Source organism: Bos grunniens, chromosome 14 (assembly GCF_055505025.1).
Source record: "Bos grunniens cultivar Pamir isolate PY7600 chromosome 14, Bosgru_T2T1.0, whole genome shotgun sequence".
Lineage (NCBI taxonomy): Eukaryota > Metazoa > Chordata > Mammalia > Artiodactyla > Bovidae > Bos > Bos grunniens.
In genome coordinates, this window is record NC_141178.1 from 55,385,802 (window position 1) to 55,406,444 (window position 20,643).

A 20,643-nucleotide genomic window follows, 5' to 3' on the forward strand; every position below is an offset into this window, starting at 1 on the left:
CAGTAATCCATATAAATGCATTCAGAGCTGTATTTACAGAGTGTGATGTGGTAAAATGCACTCAATGTATTTTTGAGCTTCTATTGTGCCCATCTCCAATTGCTGCAGAAATGGGGACTTCTGCCCCTCACATTCCCAGGAGTGAGACCAAGTCTCCTGGAATCATCGGAGGTTGTCCTTATAACCTGCAGCATGTACTCTGATGGGGTGGGGGTGGGGGCCCTGAGGAGCTCGAAGATGGGGAGGGAGATGAAAGTCAATGGAGGATATGGGGGCCAGGGCTGGTGAAGGGATGGTAAGAAACAGACAGGGTCTGCGGTTTGATAGGCCTGGGGCTAGGAGGGATGCTGGGGTGGGGGGTGCAGCCGGACACCGCAGGTAGCCACTCCCTCTTTTTCTCCTTTTGCTTCCCTGCCCCCTCACCTCCGATGTGGAAGAAAGGGCAGAGAGGCATCCCAGCTCTGTGGCCTCATGAAGTTTCTCTCCATCTTTCCTTTCTTTCTCCTCCCTTCTTGGCTTTCTTAGCCCTCTGCTACCTGGTGACCCAGGACCAAGAGGAGGAAGTCAGAGGCTATATAGAGAGGCTGCACAGGGGCTGATCAGCAGTGCAGAAGCCCCTGGCCACCTGGAGGGGCCCCTGTGGCAGCCTGGCCAAAACTGGGCTCCCCAGGAGGAGGTAGAGAGATACCCTGGGGGTGCGTATATATAGAACCTATTGGGAAAAGAACTTGTCAAGTTCGCCATCTTTTATTGAAATTAATGTTTTGACTTTAAACAAAACAGCAAACACCATACCCATCAGTGTTGTGAAATATATACTATAAAGTGTAATGTGAAGACTGAAGTCCTAGTCAACAGCTTGACTCAGAGAATTAAAAGAATTTCCATGCTGAAAGGAGACTTGAAGGCCATCTGGTCCACCCACATCATTGCACGGATGGGGAAACTGAGGCCCATGGATGACGTGCTTGTCACAGCCACATGGCTAGTTGGCAGGGCCAAAACAAGGACACAGATGTCCTAGCTTTCAGAAAAGTGCTGTCTCCTGTTAGATAGAGATGATCGATAGATTGATGGATGGATGGGTGGATGGGAAGATTGATGGAAAGATAGGTAGGTAGATAGATGACAGATAGGCAAACAAAGAAGGTATGTGTGTATATATTCTGTCTACATGTATCAGGAGGAGAGAAGCAGCCATAATGCAGTTTTACATTTCAATTCCATATGTGCCAAGATTTCCAATGCAGTCAGAACCTGTGGGATTTCCGTGAATCAAGATTAATAAGAGCTGTGTTCAGTTCAGTCGCTCAGTTGTGTCTAACTCTTCGCGACCCTATGAATCGCAGCACGCCAGGCCTCCCTGTCCATCACCAACTCCCAGAGTTCACTCAGACTCATGTCCTTCGAGTCAGTGATGCCATCCAGCCATCTCATCCTCTGTCGTCCCCTTCTCCTCCTGCCCCCAGTCCCTCCCAGCATCAGGGTCTTTTCCAATAAGTCAACTCTTCGCATGAGGTGGCCAAAGTATTGGAGTTTCAACTTCAGCATCATTCCTTCCAATGAACACCCAGGACTGATCTCCTTTAGGATGGACTGTTTGGATCTCCTTGAAGTCCAAGGGACTCTCAAGAGTCTTCTCCAACACCACAGTTCAAAAGCATCAATTCTTCGGTGCTCAGCTTTCTTCACAGTCCTCTCACATCCATACGTGACCACTGGAAAAACCATAGCCTTGACTAGACGGACCTTTGTTGGCAAAGTAATGTCTCTGCTTTTTAATATGAGCTGTGTTACAGCAGCCTTATTCCTGAGCTCTTGGACCCTTTTCTGTATTCCACTCAGCTTATTGAAATACCTTGCAGGGAACATTAGCATAACAGCTGTAGGCACTGGGATGTTCCCTAGAACCATGATCTGGGGCTAGAGGTCTGGCTGTAATGAAGCCAACCTAGTGCCTTTCTGCTGCCTCCACAACAGCACAGTGTCACTGCAGGCATCTGAACTGGCTTTCGTGTCTATAAACACTCTGCTGGAAAATTAGAACCGTGTCATGTGTGTATCTCAGAACCTTTTGGAAAGATCACTGAGATGTGATCTATACAATTTTTAGATGGAAGACTGTAAGCTCCTCATATCATTATTTAGCATTATTAATGTTGATGGTAATTCTATGACAAAATTATAGTTATTAGGTGTGTGCTGCCACGATTATACCATTATCATTAATTACAATAATTTAAGAAACTGAGGAATTACATAATGTTGGTTTATCTTGTGACCAGATATTTTTCTATCTTTTGACAAACCAGGGAGAGACAGTCTCCTCGTAATGGTGAGTAATTCTAAAAGTAAGCCGAGGCAGGTGTCTGAAGAGTGGGTGCAGTCGCCCCACCTCCCTCCTGCCTTCCTAAAACCTCAGAGGAAGGCTAGATGAGTGCCTCCAAGAAGCCTTCTTCCCAAGGCTGCTTGGAAAATCTTTTCCCTAAAGGCCTCTTCCCATGTCACAAATTGAGCATAAATTGTATGTGGTGGCTCAAATGATAAAGAATCTGCCTGCAATGCAGGAGATGCAGGTTCAATCCCTGGGTCAGGAAAATCCCCTGGAGAAGGGCATGGCTATGCACTCAGTATTCTCACCTGGAGAATTCCCTGGACAGAGGAGCCTGGCAGGCTACAATCCGTAGGGTGGCAAAGAGACACGACTGCGTGACTAACATAAATTGTATGTGGTGGAGATTTGCTCTCAAAGCAAGTGGCCTGGAAAAACTCTTTTCTTTTCATTACAATGAGAGCCTTTGTTTTCCATTCAGAAGAGATCTAAAGACCTTTTGACATCTTGGTGTTTTGTTTCTTTTTGTTCTGGAAAACCCTCATCTGTTCCCAGATAGGTGACATACCTTTTGATGAACCTAAGTTACTTCAGTCTGCAGTCACTTGAATGGGATTTTATTGTCCTTTCCAATTAGGGCTGCACTTTTAGTCGTTCTAGCTCTCATAAGTGATTGAATTTTTTTTAAACATATTCAGAAGAAATCTACATTTAAGAATCTACACTAAGTAACTGAGTATCTTTGTTGTTTTTTGGGAAAATATCTGAAAGAAAATGGCAAGGCAAATATAATAAATCTAATAGACTTTTATGACCTTAACCGACTCCAAACCTCTTGGAATACCTCCCAGATTTCTTGTTTAAAAAATTGTTTAATCAATGGTTTACTCTCATCCATATTTAGCCTAAAATATCTGCAAAACCACAAACCAGTGCTAACTTATGTTCCACATTTATAGGTACTGGTTCCATGAATGAACCAGCCAGCACATTCCAACACTAAAAATCTTTTCCCAGTTTACAAGCAATTTAAGTTAATGAATGGAATGCTTGAAGATTTTTCTCACATTGAGCATGCCTAAGTCTTTGACTTTCTTATACCTATCGTAATCTAGAGAAAAGTGTCATTTTGTGCAAACTTAGAATGTTCTGTTTAGTTGATTTAATTACATGCAGTACTTTAAGTAGTACTTACCAATGTAGTACTTAAAGTACTACTATGGCTACTGTGAGCAGCACTCTGTGAACATGAATGTACTGTTTTTGGTTTTTGCACGCCCTTCCCCGTGTCTTTTGTTATACTTGGATGGGACTACAGTGGAACTCTGAACCTATTTAAACTCTCTGCTGCTGCTGCTGCTAAGTCGTTTCAGTCGTGTCCAACTCTGTGCGACCCCATAGACGGCAGCCCACCAGGCTCCCGTCCCTGGGATTCTCCAGGCAAGAACACTGGAGTGGGTTGCCATTTCCCTCTCCAGTGCATGAAAGTGAAAAGTGAAAGTGAAGCTGCTCAGTCTTGTCCGACTCTTAGCAACCCCATGGACTGCAGCCGACCAGGCTCCTCAGTCCATGGGATTTTCCAGGCAAGAGTACTGGAGTGGGGTGCCATTGCCTTACCACTCAATAAATGTTGAGAATTGTCATCCCCACAGGAATTGTATCTCGCAGATTCTCTTAGAGCTTTTTATTATCACACCCCCTCTTAAGTTTTCAGTTTTCTCAAATACAGTTAAATTACTCATAGGGAGTGAAGCCAACATAATTCTGAATTTATATGAATTTGACTACTCTAGGTGCCACCTGTAAGCGGAATTATACAATATTTGTCCTTGTGTGAGTGGCTTATTTCACTTAGCATAACAGCCTAGAGGTTCATCCATGTTGTAGCATTGTCAGATTTCCCTTCTCTCTTAAGGCTGAGGAATATCCCATTGTATATAGATAAATGTTTATTTATCCATTCATCTGCCAGTGGTCATGGGGGTTGTTCCCGCCTTTTGGCTACTGTGAGCAGCACCTCTGTGAACATGAAGGTACTGTTTTTGGTTTTTTGCACACCCTTCCCCCGTGTCTTTTGTTATACTTGGATGGGACTGCAGTGAAACTCTTTGAACCTTTAGAGAAATTGAATCAAAGAGCTAAGCAACTCATTTGGTGAGTGCAAGATTTTAGGGTAGGTGTGTGAGACAGCACACAAGGTGTTCTGCACAAGAGGATACCATTGTTATCCAACCTAAAGGGACTTTTATCTTGCAAATAATTATTACTTTATTTTATATTTATAATTTTATTTATGTATTTATTTTCGGTTATGCTGGATCTTCATTGCTTTGCAAGCTTTTCTCTAGTTATGGCGAGTAGGGGCTACTCTCTAGTTATGCTGCATGGGCTGTTCATTGCAATGGCTTCTCTTGTTTCAGAGTGTGGGTTCTAGGGCACTCAGGCACATGGGCTCCGGGGCTTTAGAACTACATGCTCAGTAGTTGAGTCATGCAGGATCTTTCTGTTGCGATACACAGACTCTCTAGTTGTGTCTCGAGGGCTCAGTAGTCATGGCACTCGGATTTAGTTGCTCTGAGGCACATGGAATCTTCCTGGACCAGGGGTTGAACCCAGGTCCCTTGCATTGCAAGGTGGATTCTTTTTTTTTTTAATATAAATTTATTTATTTTAATTGGAGGTTAATTACTTTACAATATTGTATTGGTTTTGTCATGCATCAACATGAATCTGCCATGGGTATACACGTGCTCCCCATCCTGAACCCCCCCTCCCACCTCCCTCCCTGTACCATCCCTCTGGGTCATCCCAGTGCACCAGCCCCAAGCAAGGTGGATTCTTGCATGGAGGCATTGACCAAGAGGTCACCTCAGTAGTGAGCTGGTGGGGCACATGTTTGAGTGCTTGCCGAAATAAAGAAGCCTTGCCTAGGCTTGTACCAAGAATAAGTTTACTTTTAGCTCCAGTCCCTTGCCCTGTGTACACCTTCAGCGCTGAGCACTGAAACTTGATGTTCACGGGAAGAATCCTGAAGTTCTTTCTTAATCGCCAGTGAAAGAACACATCCTGTGTTCTACTTTTTGTTGTTGCTGTTCAGTCGCTAGGTCGTGTCCAACTCTTTGTGACCCCATGGACTGCAGCACACCCACTATCCTCTGGAGTTTGCTCAAATCCATGTCCGTTGAGTTGGTGATGCTATCTAACCATCTCTTCCTCTGTCACCCCCTTCTCCTCCTGCCCTCAATCTTTCCCAGCATCAGGCATCTTTCCAGTGAGTTGACTGTTCGCATCAGGTGGCTAAAGTATTGGAGCTTCAGCATCAGTCCTTGATTTCCTTTAGGACTGACTGGTTTGATCTCCTCACAGCCCGTGTGTTCCACTTACCTGGTCCTATGGCAGAGGTTATCATGAGAGGCCCTTCCTAAACACAGCCATGGGTTGATCTTCAGGCAACTGAGTCACACACTGACGTGCTTTTCTGTTCCAGGACGTGGGAAGAAGGCAAGGTGCTCATCTTTGACGACTCCTTTGAACACGAGGTGTGGCAGGATGCCGCGTCTTTCCGGCTCATCTTCATTGTGGATGTGTGGCACCCTGAGCTGACACCCCATCAGAGACGCAGCCTTCCTGCAATTTAGCATTCTGTGCGGGCTCAGGACACGCTGGAGAGAGACCACCTTTTTGGTGCAGTCTCCTTGGATGTGGGCATAGACCTTCAAACACCACAGCCCTTAATTCTCTTGATTTGCAGCCTGAAAAATTCTAAACCTCCTCCCAGGGATGGAAAACACTAAAGGGAATATCTGCCTCACTGCAATTCTTATAGAAAATACCTGCCGTATTTCATCCATGACAGCCCCCATCTGATGCCTGGATTCCAGGTGAACCCATGATAGCTTCTACCTTGCCGGCCAAAGATATTTTTTTCTCTTAGAATAGGGGGAATCAGTATTAATGAGAATATGTGTAGAAACTGTGAATGGATTGCTTTAGTCTGTAATTTTTCTATGCAACTCTATTTTCCTAAGGTAGCTAGATGGTTTATCATCATACACCACTACTTTTTTGTTGAGTTTAATGACAAGCTGCATAAATACTTCTGTTTAATGGTAACTTTCCTGGTGAACTCAGACGTCCCTATTTTAATTATTTTTAGTAAAAGGCACTCATGAAAAAAATTATATTTTCCTAATACAAAGCCGAAAGACATAATTATGCCAATGTCTTATGAACCATACTGCTCCCCACTTATTGAGTCTCTTTGCTTTTTTGTCTTCATTAAGAGCTGGTGTCTTAATTTTTCTTCTCACTCTGTGAATGGCAGAAATACTGTCAAAAATGGTATTTCTTTCTAAGAGGAACTTTTTACACTGAAAAAGGATCTGGAGTCATTTTATATTTAGTTATAACAACGACGCATGTAAATTTTTTTAATGACAAATATCAGGCATTGTAGGGAAGAAAACAAAAATTTCTCCAAGTGAGAATTTTCTCTTGGGATCAGCTCAATGCGGGGCTGCTAGGATCTCTGACTTCTGGCCCCTTTGCATTTATGAAACAGGGCTGGAATCCAGAGTGTCTTCCACTGTGGATCCTTGTGAATGAGAAGGTCCTTGAAAGGATTCCTATCACAACTTTGCAAAATTAAGAAGGATGACAGAGTGGAAGGCCAAAAATGCCCGGATGTCTGTTCTGGGTATAGGATGTCAAAACTGTTTCCTCTTCACAGTTGTTCGAAAGACTCTGACATCTCCCTGGCTTGAGAAACTTCTGCCATTTAAACTTCACTTTGAGGTGTTAATTATTATTGATAGTTTGGTTTTAAAATTTGCCATTGCTTAGAAAGAACAGTTGCCTACTTGTTCCAAAGATGACCACATCATTAGTTTAGTGGAATATTAATGCATTAAATTTTGTGTGTTTTAAACCAAAGCTAACTAGAAATGTTAGCTATAAGAATGTAATGATATTCATGCACTGAATTTTAAGCCAATATGAACAAAAACGCTAAAGAAATGACACACAGGTTACTACGCACAGGAAGAAAAATCACTTGTGTTTTCCATTGAAGGACGAAGAAGGTTGCTTTCTTTATATCATCAAAAGGAAAAAAAAAACAGTTCTTTAAAATGCTATTGGACCGCTTTTGCTTGTCTTTAAGGATATTAGCTTCCCTTTGAAGAGTCTATAAAATATTTGTCTTGTTTCCTTCTCTTTTGCCAATGCTGAAAAATCTCTCTAAAATAGATGAAGAAGCATTTGAGGAAAAAACATCAGAGTGAACTACCGAAGTCCGGAAGGAAAAGCAAACGCTTGAAAAATAAAAAGGCATGTGTGTCCTTCAGTATTTATTGAACGGAAGAAAGGACTGACAAAGGACAATGCAATCTAGTGCTCGCGTGGCAACGTTCATGTCACTTACTGAATTTGGTTCTGTATGTATATTGCATACACATAAGGAAATTCAAAGTAGCATTGTCACTGTTGAGCCATCATCTTACATTCATTAATGAAATCATGGAAGAGAGTTAAAAACAAACTCTTAACTTAATAATTATAATATGGTATTTAAAATCAGGTCACTACAGTAGGGTTCTAAATATTGCCAATTGGAAAGCCAGAATTATTATTACTGTTGCAAAATGTTTGGCAATAATTGACTCCAGTAGCATTTTAAACACTTGGATCCCACAACTGTTTCATAAACTCAAGTAATAAAATGGGTTTTCTAATTTGCTTTAATTCTTCATCTTTCCTCCCTATGTTGTGGTATATAAGAAAAGTCATTGCATTGGTAGAATTATTTCAGTATTACTATCTTGTTATTTGAAGTGTCTACACAGAATGAATTGGTTTTATTTATACTGTGATGCAATTGATTGGGAAATATTTTAAATTCTATTTCAATTTTATTTCAAGAGTGGAATACAAAAATCTCTTCTGTTATCATTTTCTACCAGTAGAAAAAAATTAAAACACTAGATCTATTGAGAAAGAGACATGATAAATTATTAAAATTAGTAATAATATCTACTGAGGATGATTATGGCCAGTTTGCCTTTGAATTTTTTTAGCCAACAAATTGACCCTCCCAAATACTTAAAGTGTAAAATCATGTTTTACTGCTCATTATCAACTATTAATTATTTTTTCTTTGACATTGAGCACCAACTGGTCATAGTAATGAAGGCCCATGTCATGCAAATGGCTGGGAGAATAAGAGATATAGCTAAAAACATACAACTGGTTTGGGGAGACATGGCACAAGTAAGGATATCATATGCTATGATATCTGTTTATTTTTATCTAGTTTCCTTTGAATGGATAGCTAGGGACTCCATTTCTAAGGAAAATAAACAAAGAAATAAAATGATCTTTGGCATTTCATCCTGCATTCCAAGTCTTCTCTTATTTGCAGTTCTTGTGTATTTAGCCGTCCTTAAAGATCTTCCTCCAAGTTTGATACCTACCCCCTTAACAACAGCCAGGTCCATCCTTCGCACCTTTAACTGATTGCAGGAGGGAGGTGGGGGGACGTAGTGCGTGTGTAATGCTTTTGTAGCACTTTTCTTGCCGTAGTGACCTAAGTGGGACAACTTGAAAAGATTCATTAACCACTGATATGTATTTTCAACATAACCCCCTACCCTCTAGAGACATACATTCCTTGTGGGAAGCCACATTACTAAGATGAAATAGTCATATTTCAATTTGTGTGTCTTTGTTTCAAATTAGCTCATGATAATCAGCCGGTGGCCTCATCAAAAATGTGACATCAAAATCATTTTTGCAGGATATCAAAATAAACAGACTCTGCAAATAGCCAGACCTACAAGAGCATGCTCTTAGGCTGAACAATTTGAGATTGGATGCTGGTGATGAGGTCAAAGAAAATAACTCAATGTAGGAATGAAGATTACCGGAGATACTATTGTCCTGGGGCTTTGCACTACATTAAACTTGAAAATTGTGTCTGCACAGTTTAAATTCTTATGGATCTACTTGGAAATGCACTTAATTTTAAACTGCAAAAACTGGAGAGCATCTCTTCAAAGCCTTAGAGAAATCTTTGTCCTAATGAGGTGTGTGCCTCAAATTTAGTTTTTCTCTTTTCAACTCATTTAATACCATAAATATGGGGTGGGGGGAGTCTTGTTTCCATGACTACCTTGCTTCATCCTCCAATTCCCTCATTGAAAAACAAAAATGCATCTCTCAAGTCTTTGTTCAACTTTGGCTGCTCAGACCAATGGCTGGTGACAGTCATTACTGGGTGGCAGGAGAGGAGGCCCTGTGTCGAGCCGAACGCATGTGTCGTGTGGTCAGTTTCACATGTGCTTCCTGGTGGCTGATACCACTGAGAGTTGGTGACGTCGGGAGCACGGGGTGGCTCGGGTTTCAGTCCAGAGCCAGGAGTGGCTGGGTGTTCTCATTCTCTCCCTTGTCTTCATGTTTCAGGGTCCCAGCTTCTACCACAGACTGAGATCTAATAATAGGGGAAGGAAAAAGATGTGATTACAGACAATTCATGGTGTGAGCCATTTTGGAATCTTGGAGGGCCTTCAGACTTCATGGATCCCTGATTAAGCAAGACACTCAACTATACAACTTCTCCCCCTTGTGTATCTCTGTTTTCCTTGCTTTTTGTGTCTTCTACATCACGTTTTTAGGGAACCAGGCATCTTGGAATTTTCTTTGTAGGGATCTCCTTTTGATAAAACAAACACATGTTCTAGCCACAATTCTGCCCCTTTGTCTAAGCATTCTATGGATCTTGAGATGTATAAAGTCTCATAAATTTGGTTGGATTTTTAATGTTTCAAAATACTTTTGAGAGCCTTTATTTCTCAAGGTCATAGGAAACTATCATATATGATGTTAACAGCACAAGATGTAGAATCAGGCTGTAAATGTATCCTTGACTCCTTAATAACTGAGGAGTCCTGGGGAAGTTCTTAGAACTCTGGACCTTGGTTTTCTCATCTGTAAAACAGAGCTATTACCTGTTACCTATAGGTAGCTATTACCTACCTCCCAGAGTTGTTAAGAAGGACTAAAACTAATATTATACATAAAGCATTCAGCATGTAATTGTAGTCAAAATTTATGGAGCACTCTATTATTACCAATATTGCAATAATGTCAGTGATCTTTAGTTTCTGATACTGGAATAATAATTTCTTGTGTTTATAACCCAGATTGAAATTATTTTCCAACTTTATAGAGAAGATTATAAGAGCTATGCACACAGTAAACATTCAATCAACATTCATATACTAAAAAGAAAAAGCCACTCAAAACATTAAGAAAATGATTGAAGTGGGTTATTCAAATAAGCAAGGTTTACATGTAAGTGCAGTAAATGGGTAACTCAGTACACCTGAGTTTCCCAAACTCTCCACCTTCTGAGTCTTCAGGACCGTCCCTTGACTAACTAACCCCTAGAGTATCCTGCCTGATAAAGTGTCTTTGTATACTTGAGGCTTTGGGCCATGCTACATGGTTTATTTTAACAATGTGATTAATGATGAATGTCTATTTTTGCATGCCTGGACTTGGGGAGACATCCTTTCAATTTGACCTCCTGTTGGGGGAGGTAGAGGAGCTGAAGACCAAGTAGCTAAGGTCAGTCACACATGCTCTGCTTGCCTGTGTGACAGACAAACCAGGATACCAAGACATGGGTGAGTTTCTCTGGTTGACGACACGTTGCCTGTGTTGTCTGTCACATGTTGCTGAGAAAATTAAGCTCTGTCTGTGACTCCAGTGGGAGGAAAACTGGAAGCTTGCAACTGCTCCAGAGTACCTAGACTCCACCCAATGCACCTTTTCCCTTTGCTGACTTTGATCTGTATTTTTTTGCTGTAGTAAACCATAATTGTGAGTATAACCACATTTCTGTGAGTCCCTCAAGCAGATGATCACATCTGGGGGTGGTCTTGATGACCTCAAGCACGATATATAATGACATTAATGTTTGTCGTCTGTGCACCTCTTATAGTCGTAACCTCTTTACATGTATGAAGTTGCTTCATTTTCATACCCGTAAGGAATGCTGCTATTATTGCTTCCATTCTGGGGTGGGAAATAACTAAGGGATTAAAAAAAGAAAGTAACATAGGAAAGGCAACACAAATAGAGAATGGAGAACAAGACAGGTTTATCACCATCACAGTATTCCTTGGTCTACCTAACACTGCAGCGATATTTAGCCGCTCTAAATGTCAGTCTAGTCCAACTTTAGGTGCCAAGCCTAACCTTTCAAAAGGAAGTGGATTTGATTGCTCCTGGCACAGGGCAGAGAAGCCCCAGGTAGTAGTATATTTCAGCTGTTTTATACACTGCCTACATATTTCTCTCTTTGCTTTAGTTAAAGGCTGTGTATGCAGTGTGTGCATGCACACACACTCCCCCACAAGTGTAGCGGGGTGGGCAGTGGAGGTAATAGATTTATATAGATTTATATAAAAAGCAGAAAAGCTGAAAACCCAGAAGGTTCTCTGAGGGATGGGATGGGGCGGGGGAGTGGGAGGGAAGTTCAGGATGGGGAACACATGTACACCCATGGCTGATTCATGTGAATGTATGGCAGAAACCACCACGATGTTGTAAATTGTAAAAAGCCTCCAATTAAAATAAATAAATAAAAGTGAATAAAAACCTAAAACTGAAAAACAGGAATACAACTGCCCATACAGGCCACCTCCATCCAGCACCTTGGACAGCTGCCTAACCGCTTTGCCCTACAGGCCCTGGTGAAAGTGGAGGGTGTTAATGGCCAGTCCACTTGAAAGACGCTAAACTGCATTTCTCATTCATGCCACTTGGCTTTGTTTTACAACATGGCAAGAGAATCACAGCCACAGAATTAGAAAGGACCTTAGAGACCCACTAGATGAATCCACTAGGAAATATTAAGTAAGATGCCAAGCAGTTTCTTGTTAAATATATATGATTTAAGAAATCTACTCCTCCCTACTCTTGGAGGAGCAACTCTGCTAGAAAGCTTTTTCTTACAATGAACTAAAACCTGTCTTTTTGCAACTTTTATATACCGTTCCTGGTTTTGTCTGCTGGAATCACCAGAATATGTATAATCCATTCGATCCACATAACAGCCCTTAAAATATTTGTCAAGTGCCCTCCAGCCCTCTCTCTGCTCCCACTAAAACTGACCAAATTCCTCTTGAGCCTTCAAGATTTCTAGAACTTAACTACTCTCCTGCATCTCTTCATCAACTGCTTGCCCACAGCATGTCACTTCAAAAAAGAATGAAATTATTGCTTCCCTCTTTTTCTTTTTTGTATGCTTCTCTTGAAGCATAGAAAATGCACCTAAAATTGCCTTAGCCTTTCTGGAACTCAATAAAGCCAAGGGAAATTTTAGCTATATTTACACATGCTGCTGTTAAGTCATTTCTCTCCCATCTTGAAAGTACATGGTTGAATATTTCATCTTTTTTAATTTGGCTCATATTACCACTGTATCTCTATCCTTTTGGATCTAGAAATGTGTTACCCATCCAAATTATTGTCTGTGATTTTCATGAGTAGTGGATTTGTTTTTAAACTTTCCCTTCCCCTGTTTTGGAAGCCACCATGGGGGGGAAAAAAAATCAACAAATTCTCAAATATTGAACTTTCAAACAAAAATCACTTATTGCCACTAACTCATGGTAATAAAGGCTTCCCTGGTGGCTCAGCAGTAAAGAATCCACCTGCAAATGCAGGAGACGCAGAGACATGGGTTCAATTCCTGGTCCAGGAAGATCCCCTGAAGGAGGAAACAGCAACCCACTCAAGTATTCTTGCCTGGAAAATCCCATGAACAGAGAAGCCTGGCGGGCTACAGTCCATGGGGTCATAAAGAGTCAGACATGACTGAACGACTGAACAACAAAAATAACACTGCAAAGGAAACAAGGCATAAATGACACAGAGCGGTTATGTGCTCTTTGATATGAGAGTTTTCAGGCCCTTTAGACCAAATAATTAGCATGAAGTAAATAAAGTTACAGAGTTAAATGGCTAAGGATTGTTCAAGTATGATAAATGTTTGTGAATGTCTCCTGCCATAGCCAAGGACTGTGAGAACATGTTCAGAAATACTCATTCTTTAGTGGAAATAATGCTTTAATTACCCAGTCATAGACGATAAGAAATGGAACTTGAAGTGGTCCATTTTCAGGACAAAGTGGCTGGCCTTGGGTGAAGAATTATTAACAAATGGTTTTCCACTCACAGCTAGCTAGTTTCATCTTGGAAAATTACTGGAAAGCTAGTCTTGCCTAACAGCTTACCTATGGACCAGCCCTAAGCTAACAGGATATTTGGGAAGGGATAAACTAAAGTACTTTTGAGAAATATGGACTTAGGATGGGAAGGGAGAAGAAAGAATATGCTATGAGACTTAGGTGATGTCCTAGATGATTGTAGCCCCATAGTACTAAGCCAGTGAGGGACCAGGGAGGGATCTGCTTGCCAGGGAATAAAAGTGCTTGCTGTAACTGTCCCAAGTGTGCCTGCCCACCAGACACCAGATCTTTAAGACTGTCCGTTAAACTATCCCTTTCACTGTGCTTTGTGTCTCTGAGTCCATCCCTTGGTTTTGGGAAGTGAATGCATTTCTCACATAGACCCATAGACAGGTATGGGGTCGCTGTGATCAGCACTCTGAGAACAGGGTATTGGGGTGGGAAGCAGGCATCATCTCTTTTTCATCTCTAAAGAAAAAGAAGAGAGGAAAAGCTATCATTCACAGAGTGACATCACTCACAGGCCTCATTCGGGTGCCCCTTCCCTTCACTTGGCGTCAGATTTGGATCTGTTGACTTAAAAAATATTCACAACTTAGAAGTTAAGAGTTATGTTTTATTCAGCCCGGGAGGCAGCATCTCAAGTAACTCTGAGAGAAGTGCTTCAAGGAGGTGGTGGGGGTGGGGGCTCAGCACGGAGCCAGGTTACATAGAATTTTTGCAACAAAGGGCAGGTAGTCTGAATGTTGAAAGATGATTGTTAACTAAAGAAAACCAGGTATCTCAAGTCAAGGAATTTAGCGCTTGTCTATGTGTGGGAAGATGCAAGAGTCTGGACTCACTGAAGTCATTCTTTTGATATGCACTTCAGATATCTCGGGCGGTTTCCTGGGTTTTCATATCCTGAGTTTCCTCAGGACTCATCATAGGAAGCGGCTGCAGTCTGATGTTTACTAGATGGCAGGTATTCATTCCTTCCTGAGTTCCTTCAGGGCTCACCAGCTCACTGATGATGACTACGATATCCTTTGTTTACTGATATGGCAGAAAACATTCCATTTCTCAGATCTATGTGGAATCTTTTTAATACTTATACTGGCAGTGGGGATTCAGGATGCTGGGTTTCTTATCTCAGCCAATAAACTGTCTTGGCTGAGTGGTGGGTAACAATTGAACAGCCCTGAGGCATTGAGCATGAGGAACTAAACACAGGTCTTTTTTTTTTTTTTTTCTTGTTTGCATTTTCTCTGATTGAGAAGGGGGACCAGAGCATCTTTACTTTCAGTGTGACATAATTCCATTTACCTGGTCACAAAATGAGCCTTTGATATAAGGAACACATTCTATCATGAAATATTTGAAATTCATTGAAAAACAGAAAGCATATGTTGCCTTTTTCAAAATCTAGCATAAATAAAGCAAAGAGAGATACCCGTCTTAAACCTTGCCCTCTGTCCATTTAGCTGAGTCACAGTACTCTCTGGGAAGAATGTTCAACTGTTCACTGATAAAAACATCTCTGCCACTCATAAAAAGCGAGTTCAGGAACTGTGCATTAACCATGGAGGAACCACTTGCCTTGTGACTTTTTTGCCCAGATCACGTTAGTGGTAATCTCCCAACTTGTTGGCTTTGCCTTCACCCAAGAAGATGAACACTTCTGCTAAAATAAACATTTCAGTCTTTTCTCATGGGTCCTCTTTCCAACACTGAAAGCCAGCTTAACCTCAAGGGCAAGCCGGGGAGTTTACAGCCGTCATTATCTCAGTGGTGTAGCCACTACCCTAACAATGGCTTTGTTCCTGCCTTGATAGTTGCCACATTTTGTTTTCCTGCTATTATATCCCCCACCCCCAACCTCCATTCACTCTACCTTTCTTCTTTCTACTTTCCCCTTTTCCTCTCCAAAATTTGGAAGTTTCCCCACTGCATGTCATCAAATATCTATAGCCACGCTTTTAATTTTTGCTGCTTCCAAAGGCATTTACCTTTCACATGGGAAATAGATGGGGAAACAGTGGAAACAGTGTCAGACTTTATTTTTAGGGGCTCCAAAATCACAGCAGATGGTGATTGCAGCCATGAAATTAAAAGATGCTTACTCCTTGGAAGGAAAGTTATGACCAACCTAGATAGCATATTAAAAAGCAGAGACATTACTTTGCCAACAAAGGTCCATCTAGTCAAGGGTATGGTTTTTCCAGTGGTCATGTATGGATGCGAGAGTTGGACTGTGAAGAAAGCTGAGCACCGAAGAATTGATGCTTTTGAACTGTGGTGTTGGAGAAGACTCTTGAGAGTCCCTTGGACTGCAAGGAAATCCAACCAGTCCATCCTAAAGGAGATCAGTCCTGGGTGTTCATTGGAAGGACTGATGCTGAGGCTGAAACTCCAATACTTTGGCCACCTCATGCGAAGAGTTAACTCATTGGAAAAGACCCTGATGCTGGGAGGGATTGGGGGCAGGAGGAGAAGGGGATGACAGAGGATGAGATGGCTGGATGGCATCACTGACTCGATGGACATGAGTCTGAGTGAACTCCGGGAGTTGGTGATGGACAGGGAGGCCTGGTGTGCTGCGATTCATGGGGTTGCAAAGAGTCGGACACGACTGAGCGACTGAACTGAACTGAACTGAACTGAATGTTCTAGTACACCTGTATCAGCACTTCTAGCCAGAAAGAGTGAGGTTTTTTTAAAAGATATTTTTAAAGATGTCTCTCAGTAATTCTACTCAACCTCTATTTCTCCCTGTAAGTTCCTGCCTGGACTTGAATGATGGCTCCACCACTGGCTTTGTGGTCTTGGGCAAATTTGACCCCCTCATGTGTAAAATGAAAGTATGATAGTGCCCGCAACATGGGAGGTGGAGGTAAGGAGAACTAGATGAATTACAAATTGAAAGTGTCTAGCCCAGTGTCAGCCTGATACATGTGTACCTTCGTTTTTAGCTACTGCTATTCTTCCCCATTTGCAGATAAGAAAATTAAGGTCTGGACTATTTAGTTCATCTACACTTCGAGTTACAAAGCATGAATTCAACTCCAAGTTCCCAAAAGCCTCATTATTAAATTTACAAGAGAGAACTGTGTATCCTGATGTATCATGTGACCTGAGACTAAATGCAGACTAAGATTTGAGAATGGATAAAGACTAATATTTTAAAAATTCAAAATAAGTGATGAGACTGCTCCACATGAAAGCTAACTTTATTATTTTACCTTATAACTTTTAAAAGTAACCCAGAAGTTTCCACCTGATGAACAATTATTTATGTAGCTTTCAGTGCATCTATTTGTAGTTGTTTTCCATGATGTGAAGCAATATGGAGTTTCTTCCTGCTATAATGCCTTCAGTAATATCCTTGATGTAGAGTCTTAAAGAATAATCGTAAAACTCATATTCTGTTCAGCTACCAAACTCTTCAATGTTAGAATGATACTTGTCGGCAATATGATACAATTAAAATTCATGAAACCAGATCAATAAATCATAAATCAACAAATCATTTTTTAACAGTTAGCCTAAGTATTTCTCATGTAAAGCAGCAAAGCCTTTCTCTATTGAAGTGAAGAAATAAGAAATAAACCTCCCTTGACTGTGACAATACAATTTGCCATAACTTACTGAAATATAAAGAAATCAATGGAAGAAAAATAAATATTCTATTACTTTTTAAGTGAACTATTTTTAGAGTGAGTCCAACAATTCAGCTTTTGCCTAAATGCATTGTAACTTGAATTCAAGTGTATAATGTATTTGTATTTAACCATGATAGGTACCAATCTTAGAGCAAGGAAGAAAGAGCCAAGAGAAAACACATGCGCCTTCAGAAAGGATGGAAATTGGGCTCACATGTCAATAGGTCTAAAGCAACACCATCCAACACAGAGCCCTCAGCACATGTGCCCACTGAGGACTTGAAACTGGATCGGTCCTAGTTGAGATATTGAGATAGGCTGTAAAGACACTGTATGCATGGGATTTCAAAGACAGCATGAAAAAAAAGAATGTAAAATATCTAATACTTTTTAAATTATATTGAAATCATAATTTTGTATACATGGGGTTGGGTTTCCTTGGTGGCTCAGGGACAAGTAATCTACCTGCCAATGCAGGAGACATGGGTTCAATCTCTGGTCCAAGAAGATCCCTTGGAGAAGGAAATGAGTACCCACTCCAGTATTTTTGCCTGGGAAATCCCATCGACAGAGGAGCCTGGCGGTATGTCAAAGAATCAGACACAGCTTCAGGACCAAGCAACAACAATTTCAGTTAAATAAAACTTATTATTGGAATTAATTTCACTTGTTTCTCTCTTTACTTGTAATGTGGCTACAAGATAACTTAAAATTCTATGTGTGGCTCACGTTGTTTTTATCGGACGACTCTAGTCTAAGGCTTCATTCCCTCCGTCAGACTTGTGGCTGAACCAGAGTGATATACTCGTCCTCATTTAGAATTTCACAGTCATCCCAAACGACCACAGCAGCAACATTATGATCTGTCACTGCCAGTATTCAGTGTGCTGAGTTATTTTTCACATGTTAACTCATTTAATCCTCACAATGATACAGACAAAGCCCCGGGTGACATGAGAGCTGTTTTCTAAGTAACACTGTTGTTGCTTGAATGCTAACTAGAAAGAAACTTCATTGGTTTAGATTCCATTAATTAATTGTTTAGATGAGGGTGAACATATCCCATTATTTTCTCTCTAAATGGATAAATAATATCAAAAGACTTCAGGAAGAAATTTAAACTACTTGAAAAGAAAGAAATAAGTTCTTTCTGAACACACAGCAAAATTATTACTAACAGATGGTTTTTGTTGTTTATTATAAAGATCCTTGGAGAAATGAGCTGATGGAAGAGAATTGTCACCATGTCACTAACTTGCTATGGGACTCTATGGAACATCTCACTTGGCTTCTATGATCCCACGTTTTTCAACTGTAAAATGATGATTGCTGGACAAAGTGCTGATTTTAGCCCCAAGAGTTCATGAAGTCTACCAGACTGGGATAAATCAACATTAGTTCTTGAAAATAATTAGACTTCATTTTTCAAAGTTCCACAATTCTGACTTTAAGCTCATTTGCTTGAATAGTCTAAGTACTTCTCTATCTCAGCATTTGTTTTTACCTCCTTCTAGAAATGCATAATACAGCAAATAACAAATTTTGACCAGACCTGAAAAGCCTCTTTGAAAATTTGTATGAGCCCAAACATTTAGATTTCATGAGTCCAAAAGATTTACCTTTTAAAAAAAACTTTAGGGACTTCCCTCATGGTTCAGTGGTTAAGAATCCACCTTACAATGTAGGGAACTCGGGTTCAATCCCTGGTCGGGGAACTAAAATCACACGTGCCACAGGGCAGCTACGTTCAAGTGTCACTACTTAGAGGGTCCATGTGTCACAACAAAAGATCACAGGTGCTACGACTAAGACTCAATGCAGCCAAAGAAGTAAATAGATATTTTAAAAGATATTTTTATTTCCACAAGTTTCTAAATACTGAATTCAAAGCTGCCAGGTGCTATTTAATAACTATTTTCAAAGAACTAAAGAGCCTCTTGATAAAAGTGAAAGAGGAGAGTGAAAAAGTTGGCTTAAAACTCAGCATTCAGAAAACTAAGATCATGCATCTGGTCCCATTGCTTCATGGCAAATAGATGGGGAAACAGTGGAAACAGTGACAGACTTTATTTTTGGGGCTCCAGAATCACGGCAGATGGTGACTGCAGCCATGAAATTAAAAGATGCTTACTCCTTGGAAGCAAAGTTATGACCAACCTAGAAAGCTTATTAAAAAGCAGAGACATTACTTTGCCAACAAAAATCTGTCTAGTCAAAACTATGGTTTTTCCAGTATTCATGTATGGATGTGAGATTTGGACTATAAAGAAAGCTGCTGCTGCTGCTGCTGCTAAGTTGCTTTAGTTGTGTCCGACTCTGTGCAACCCCATAGGTGGCAGCCCACCAGGCTCCCCTATCCCTGGGATTCTCCAGGCAAGAACACTGGAGTGGGTTGCCATTTCCTTCTCCAATGCATGAAAGTGAAAAGTGAAAGTGAAATCGCTCAGTCATGTCCGACTCTTCGCAACCCTATGGATTACAGCCTACCAGGCTCCTCCGTCCGTGGGATTTTCCAGGCAAGAGTACTGGAGTGGGGTGCCATTGCCTTCTCCAATAAAGAAAGCTGAGTGCCGAAGTGGTGAAGAATTGATGCTTTTGAACTGTGGTGTTGGAGAAGACTCTTGAGAGTCCCTTGGACTTCAAGGTGATTTCCTAAAGGAAATCAGTCCTGACTATTCATTGGAAGGACTGATGCTGAAGCTGAAACTCCAATACTTCGGCCACCTGATGTGAAGATCTGACTGACTGCAAAAGACCCTGATGCTGGGAAAGATTGAAGGTGGGAGGAGAAGGAGACAACAAAGGATCAGATGGTTGGATGGCATCACCAGCTCAATAGACATGAGTTTGAGAAAGCTCCAGGAGTTGGTGATGGACAGGGAAGCCTGGTGTGCTGCAGTCCATGGGATCATAAAGGGTTGGACATGACCGACCAACTAAACTGAACTCAACTGTGTCATCATGAAGTATTCTGGTTTATTTAAAGTAACTGATTGCCAATATGATTGTCCTCAGGCCACAGCTTCCTGCTGTGAGAGTAGCTCCTGAGAGTAGCTCCCTGAGGTGAGAGTAGCTGCCACCTCATCACGAGCAACCAAGGGTGTCCCAGTGTGCAGAAAAATTCCAGCTGGCCCTCAGCAAAGCTTGCTCGTCACATCCGAAATCAGTTTCAGAATGTTTTGGAAAAGAAGATTTCAACACACACTTTGATTGGATATTTTTAGAATTGTCACCTATGAGAGAGTTACCCAACCCCAAGGCTGGTTATTATATTTATTGTCATCATTTTATCATCACCACCAACAATAAAAGACACACCATTTATTGAGTACTGATTTCATGCCAGCTTCTGTGCTAATTCATTAGCCTGCATTATCTTTGTTTAAACCTCACAGTAATTTTCTGAAGTGATACT

The 20,643-nt window shown here is 41.1% G+C and overlaps 2 protein-coding genes across 11 annotated transcripts in view; one reads left to right on the forward strand and one right to left on the reverse strand.

Annotated features, from left to right (window-relative positions):
• Nucleotides 1-20,643, forward strand: part of ASPH (aspartate beta-hydroxylase) — a 204,228-nt gene that overhangs the window by 179,328 nt on the left and 4,257 nt on the right. For 5 of the 10 annotated variants that reach the window (XM_086336862.1, XM_086336866.1, XM_086336864.1 and 2 more), the window contains one exon: nt 5,820-8,719. The exons of the other annotated variants lie outside the window; for them this stretch is intronic. In XM_086336862.1, coding sequence (XP_086192988.1) covers nt 5,820-5,970 — 151 coding nt within the window. In that variant the 3' untranslated portion in view covers nt 5,971-8,719. Of the gene's footprint in view, nt 1-5,819; nt 8,720-20,643 lie in introns of those variants that run through there. 10 annotated transcript variants of the gene reach the window in all.
• The window catches only part of CLVS1 (clavesin 1), a 157,710-nt gene continuing 146,495 nt past the window's right edge, over nt 9,429-20,643 (reverse strand). Inside the window, exon 5 of the mRNA XM_086336874.1 lies at nt 9,429-9,818. Within this exon, the coding sequence (XP_086193000.1) occupies nt 9,731-9,818 (88 nt within the window). The 3' untranslated portion in view covers nt 9,429-9,730. The remainder of the gene's footprint in view (nt 9,819-20,643) is intronic.